Genomic DNA, 6755 nt, shown 5'->3' on the forward strand with positions numbered 1-6755 from the left:
AAGCAACCAATCTGACGTTTGGACGTCATTTAGAGGACACGACTAAAGATGCTCTAATGTGACATTACATAACTAAAAATAAAATAAAAGGAAAACTAAACAGGTGTCACATGAAGTACATGCTCTACTTACTGGCTTCCCCCAGCTGTTATTCTAGTGCTAGTTCTAGTCCATCAAACTCCAAAACCATGTGCACCGTTGGTTTCCTACTAGGAGAAGGTGCCTCCTAGGACTACCATAAAGACATTTGCACGATGCCCCCTCACGTTTATCAAACCTAACAAGAAGCCACACGGCACCTACCTCCCTCCGTCCCTCCCAGCCGCCACCTTCCCCTTTATACACCTCGCAAGAACTGAACCCCTTTCTCCCCCGTCCTCCGCCCTCCTCCCTTCTTCCTTCTTCCTTGTGATCTCCGGCTTCCCGTCTCAGATTCCCAGGTTTGATCCTGATCCCCCAGCTATACCCGCACACCTTCCATATATTCCTGGCTCTGCCGGCCTCGGATCCGCCGTCGTCGCAGAGGCGCCCGCCGTCACCAGTTCTTGCCGCGATTTGGGAACAACGGGGCTGCTTTCTTGATCCCACCAAGTTTTCCTTGGGGTGATTGGCGGGAGGAAAAGGTGAGATCTCGCAGAGGTTATTTTTTCTTCTGATCCTGTAAACAGAATTTAGTCTCCCACCCCGATGCATGATCCGTCACCGTCTCTTTGAGGCCGCCGCCGTATCACCCGCCTCTGTCACCCAGCTGTCAACCGTCATCATCGGCGGCCGGCCTCGCCCCTGCACCACCCCACCGCAAACTTGTCGCTTCCCGTACCACCTCCCTCTTCTGCAGCCGTCGGCTTTGTCTGTTCAATATTTTTCTAGGACAACTGAATTCTGATCCAAAATTAGTCTTTTTTGTTGTCTGTGCCGCGGTCGACGAAAAATGGATCCCCTGCATGCGAATTCTGCCTGGTTAAACCACGAGAGTCGGAGCGTGCGCCCTTCCCTTTACGTGTAGATCACCGGGCGAAAGCGATGTCCATATGCAGAATTTGTCCTCATCCACACCTTCAGAGTCGGAGAGCGTTTTAGCCTTTGCGAATTTTTCAGTGACCGAGGTGATATAGCTCTGCCGTGCACGAATTGCTTACCAGTACTTTATTCCTTATTACTAGTTTAACAAGAGGGGGATCATGCATAGTTGATTCATTCATTTGATAATACCAAGGAAAGCTTTGTATCAACAAAACAACAACAAAAAAATTCAACCAGCTCTTTCTTGGATAGTTTTTTCATGTCATTTTCATCGTCAGCTTGAAAAGTCTCGCTCAAAAGGGACATCTGATCTTTCTCAAGCAGCTCTTTGATGAGTTTTTATGTCACTTGCTACCTGGTATCTCTCTAAATGGTTTTCTTTGTTGATCTGCAGGAGCCATGATACCTGCTGTGAAGCTCTCTCCGGCCTCCGTCGCCTTCTCTGGCACCAATCTACGGTCTAAATCAGCTTTGGTCCCGTCTGTTTCCAGTCTCAAACCGACCAAATCCGCGGCCTGCTCCCTTAGACCACTCTACCTTGCACCGTTAAATGGCCCACACACTTCTGAGCTGAAGCCCCGGAGGCAGCAGCTTGAGTTCCAGTGTGCGGCTTCTGCGGCTGATGACAAGGAGTCCAAGGCTGAGGTGGTGCCGGCCCCCTCAGAAGCAGCGGCAAAGTTGAAGATCTCAATCTATTTTGCGACGTGGTGGGCGCTTAATGTCATCTTTAACATCTATAACAAGAAGGTTCTCAATGCTTTCCCGTATCCCTGGCTCACATCCACACTATCCCTCGCATGCGGCTCAGCGATGATGCTCTTCTCATGGGCCACCCGCCTAGTTGAGGCCCCCAACACTGATGCAGATTTCTGGAAAGCGCTCTTCCCGGTGAGTTGGTCTGTTTCGTGGCAACAGTATTAGTATCTGTTATTGTGTCTTGATGAAAAATCATGAATGGCTTCTGTTGTTTGCATTGATGAAGGTTGCCGTTGCTCATACTATTGGGCACGTTGCTGCGACAGTGAGCATGTCAAAGGTGGCAGTGTCATTCACACACATTATCAAGAGTGCTGAGCCTGCGTTCAGTGTTCTGGTGTCAAGGTTCATTCTTGGAGAATCGTTTCCGATGCCTGTATACCTTTCTCTTCTCCCAATCATTGGTGGTTGTGGTTTAGCTGCTGCCACAGAGCTGAACTTTAATATGATTGGTAAGTATAATTAGTTAAAAACCTTTAAGTTGTTTCTTACATATCCTTTTCCTGTTAGTTCAGAATTTGATGCGCGTCTTGCTTGAACCATTCTACTCAGTGTTCATATATAAAAAGGAGCTGTATCCATGAGTTAACTGAGGTTACCATTCTTAATAGCTTCAATGATCATTAGTCTGTAATGTTTTTGGACATAAAAAACTTAAAAAGACTTGGTAAATGATGATTTGCTCTATCTGGATTTAAGTGGTTTTCAAGAACTATGTGCTTCGGATTTGTAACTTGTGCATATATCAGTAAAAAGGAACATAATAATAGTGGTAAATGATTATTTGCTCTATCTGGATTTGAACGATTTTCGAGAAGTATGTGCTTCAGATTTATTACTTTTGAAATCAATATACCTTAACATAATGATATATAAAATCCTTTGACCTTGTATAATTTAGGAGAATGGTTGCATAAACTGCTTAAATCATTTTTCTTCTGAAGATTTGGTTTGTGAACCAGATGAAGTGGGGGTCATAAGAAACTTTGAAATTGCTTTGAGTGGTGTTTCTCTGGTTACACTTTCAAATCTTGCTGTACTCCTTTTGTGATGTTAATAGTTACTATTTTTCCTCTCACCAGGATTTATGGGTGCCATGATATCAAATCTTGCATTTGTTTTCCGCAACATCTTTTCGAAGAGAGGCATGAAGGGGAAGTCTGTCAGTGGCATGAATTACTACGCTTGCCTTTCAATTATGTCCCTGGTCATACTCACACCATTTGCTATTGCTATGGAAGGCCCCCAAATGTGGGCTGCTGGTTGGCAAACGGCCCTTAAAGAAGTTGGCCCCAATGTTCTCTGGTAAACAAAAAAATTCAACCATTCTGCAATTTTCCCTCTGCTGTTGTTGAACTCTTTCATTTCTAAAACTAAGGCCTATAGATTTTGTCTTAACTCAATCTTCACCAAGTTTTGACCAAATTTATAGATAAAATTATAAGGTAAACATTTAGAATAACAAATCATATTTCTAGATACATTACGCACTATATTTTTATATTGCATTTATTTGGTATTGTAAATGTGGTATTTATTTGTATAAACTTGGCCAAACTTTACATAGTTAATTATTTACAAAAGGATGTACTTGTACTATATATTGTGATTTGTACTTAAATGACATGGGGAAACTTGAAATGATCTTCGTATTCTCGTCATCTGAAGACATCATTTCTACCTTTTGGACACATTTAACCCACCAGCAGCATTTTTGCTATTATTTTTTTGTACATATGGGTGTTGCGCTGTCCTTGTTGACAACAGTCTGACATGGTGTGTTGGAGGTTACCAGGATTTATGCTCATTTGTACTGGACTACTGGAGTATATACCACACCACAAATTTTATTGATAATTTTGTGATGTAAATGTTCAATGATGCAGGTGGATTGCTGCACAGAGCGTTTTCTACCACTTGTATAACCAGGTGTCCTACATGTCTCTGGATCAGATTTCTCCATTGACGTTTAGCATCGGCAACACAATGAAGCGCATATCAGTTATTGTTTCGTCAATCATTATCTTCCGTACACCTGTCCGCCCTGTCAATGCGCTGGGAGCTGCCATTGCTATCTTTGGCACATTCCTGTATTCTCAGGTAATTTTGGTTGCTTTGAGAGCTCCTATTTGTTGTAGTTGATGTCTCATATTGATAGGAATTAATTTTTGTTTTTGCTGCACTAGGGTAAGGTTAGAACCCGTGTATTTAGCATTTAATATTTTCCACTGGTTTAATTTGTGCCCCCCTAGGGCATAGAGGGGCAGAAGTAGATATATCTTAATTTGTCAATATGGTTCTGGTCTTTGCTGTTCTGCTGTAAGTATATATAGGAATTATTCTGGGTTGTTTTGAGGGGCCATAGATGAACAAAGATGATTAGATAATGAATCAACAGATGCTCAAAATATAAGCAAGGGTTGTATGGCATGACTGGAAATATTTACTTGACATGATGGACAGAACTGGAAAGAAGAAACCATAGACAATATATGCGAAACAAAAACTAGATAAACTTCTGTTGCAATGATAATTATTCCTCGTGGTTTATGCCCAACTTAAGTAGTAGTATTTTTTTGTCGCTGAAGTTGACATTTCCTTTGCTTTATTCTGATGTAGGCAAAGCAGTGAGGTTTCAACTGTTAAAGGTCAGGGCCATGGAAGAAGAATGTCTCTGCAAAAGAAATAGTAGCAAGCGCTGGGGCCAATTTTGGTTGTGCAAGTGTCTTGTAGATACAGAGTTAGGCTTTCACTCGAGAGGTGTGATAATAATAATGGGCCATGTTGCTGTTTCCTTGTTATTTGTTAGATCGCAAACTGAACTCCAGCGGCCATGATCTGTGGTTGATTGTGTCTTGAATAAAAACTGTCGGAAATTCGTCGACACTTTCGCTCCTTCAACATAACTGTTGTTCAAGTCTCAGTTTCGATATTTCTGAACAGTTAAAGTACTGTGATCAGGAAACATGGCGTAAATTCTGATGGGAAGGCTTATCTTGTGCTTTGCGGCTTTCAGATGTCAGGAACTGTCTCGTGTATTGTCTATCTTTGCTTCATATTTTTGTAAATCTGTCACTTTTGTTGGCCTTTGAATTTGATGAAACATCTAATCGTTGTCACCTCCACCTCTCGCTGTGTTTTAGTACTAACATCTTGCCTTAAACAATTTCTTCCAATGATTCGCTCCACGGCTTCTTCCGGTCACCCAAAAACAAACAGCCGTGGGATCGGTTGTTGGATCTCGTTTACTCGTTTGTTGCGTGGCGAGCGCCCAGCAAACGGACACGCCAGGTGTACTTTCGGATGTGTGGCTTCTGTGCTACGTGGCGCAGCAGCTGCCTCGTCGTTTGTTCCTCTCTTGGCAGACGACTTGGGTACAGAGAGTACACCATATCGTCACAAGTTGCTAGGGGCATCTCCAGCTACCGGGCCACACGGAACTGGACTTGGCAACGATTGTCTGTTTATGGGATGCTCCAGCGCCCGACACATTTTGTCCGTCTAGACTGGTCATGTTTTAGGTATTTTAGAAAAGTCAAGAAAGGGTTTAGGGTTTTCCGTGGGTGCAATGCACACGCACGTCTCTTCTATATATAACGGTGATCATACAAATACATGCGTATATACGCGTACATATACATGACAGAATATACATCTACTAGACCTATCTTAACACTCCCCCTCAATCTGAACTTCTACTACAAACAAGATTAAGATTGGTCTTAAACCGGTCTAGCATCTGTCGAGTAGCTGGTTTAGTAAACACATCAGCTAATTGATCACCAGAAGAGATAAACCTGACTTGTAAAGCTCCAACTGCAACACGCTCACGCACAAAATGGAAATCAATCTCGATATGCTTCATCCGTGCATGGAAAACAGGGTTGGCAGTCAGGTATGTAGCCCCTAAATTATCACACCATAAAAGGGGTGTGCGCTGCTGAGTAACACCCAACTCTTTGAGTAACGACTCTACCCATATAGCCTCAGCAGCACCATTTGCTAAGGCTTTATACTCAGCCTCTGTACTCGATCGTGAAACAGAAGGTTGCTTCTTCGAACTCCAAGAAACAAGGTTCGGACCGACAAAAATAGCAAAGCCTCCTGTAGACCTCCGATCATCAACACATCTTGCCCAATCTGCATCTGTAAAGATACTGATGCTGGTGGAGTTAGACTTGCGAAACCGCAGCCCCGTATGTAGCGTCCCTTTGACATAACACAAGATGCGTTTTAGTGCTTCCCAATGAACATCAGTGGGCTGTGACAAGAACTGACATACTTTATTTACTGCAAACGAGATATCCGGGCGAGTGAGAGTCAAGTACTGAAGGCCGCCCACAACACTTCGATACCGGAAAGAATCTTCAGTACCGAGAGGAGTGCCAGACACCCGAGACAAAGGATCAACTACACATAATGGAGTAGAAGTGGCTTTGCAATTCTCCATATTAACTCGGTGCAACAAGTCTAGCGCATATTTGCGCTGAGTCACTGTCATCCCCCCTGAATGGAAAGACGCTTCCAAACCCAAAAAATAATCCAGAACTCCAAGATCCTTGATGGGAAAATGAGCAGAAAGAGCACGAACTAGTCGATCAACTGCTCCAGGGGTAGACCCAGCAATAACTATATCATCCACGTACACTAGCATGTAGATGCGGACACCATCCCGAGAGAAAATGAACAGCGAAGTATCAACGTTTGAGGAAGTGAAACCAAGGTCTAAAAGGAGAGCACTCAGACGAGCATACCAGGCGCGAGGCGACTGCTTAAGACCATAGAGATCCCGTTGCAATTTGCACACATGGGAGGGATACCGATCATCCTCAAAACCAGACGGCTGCTGCATATACACATCTTCGGAAAGAAAGCCATGAAGGAATGCATTACTGACATCTACCTGTCGAAGACTCCATCCTCGAGACACAACAAGAGAGAGAACCAAACGAACTGTGGCTGGCTTCATGACTGGT

At 43.5% G+C, this 6755-nt stretch overlaps 1 protein-coding gene across 1 annotated transcript; it reads left to right on the top strand.

The window, feature by feature from the left end:
• Window positions 1-403: 403 nt before the first annotated feature.
• LOC124689030 (glucose-6-phosphate/phosphate translocator 2, chloroplastic-like) lies at window positions 404-4680 on the top strand. The gene is made up of 6 exons (XM_047222637.1): window positions 404-623; window positions 1418-1911; window positions 2006-2231; window positions 2862-3084; window positions 3666-3879; window positions 4399-4680. The coding sequence occupies exons 2-6, from the start codon at window positions 1423-1425 to the stop codon at window positions 4408-4410; spliced, it is 1164 nt and encodes a 387-aa protein (XP_047078593.1). The 5' UTR covers window positions 404-623; window positions 1418-1422; the 3' UTR covers window positions 4411-4680.
• Window positions 4681-6755: the final 2075 nt, after the last annotated feature.

The sequence above is a fragment of the Lolium rigidum genome, chromosome 1 (assembly GCF_022539505.1).
Source record: "Lolium rigidum isolate FL_2022 chromosome 1, APGP_CSIRO_Lrig_0.1, whole genome shotgun sequence".
NCBI classification, from domain to species: domain Eukaryota; kingdom Viridiplantae; phylum Streptophyta; class Magnoliopsida; order Poales; family Poaceae; genus Lolium; species Lolium rigidum.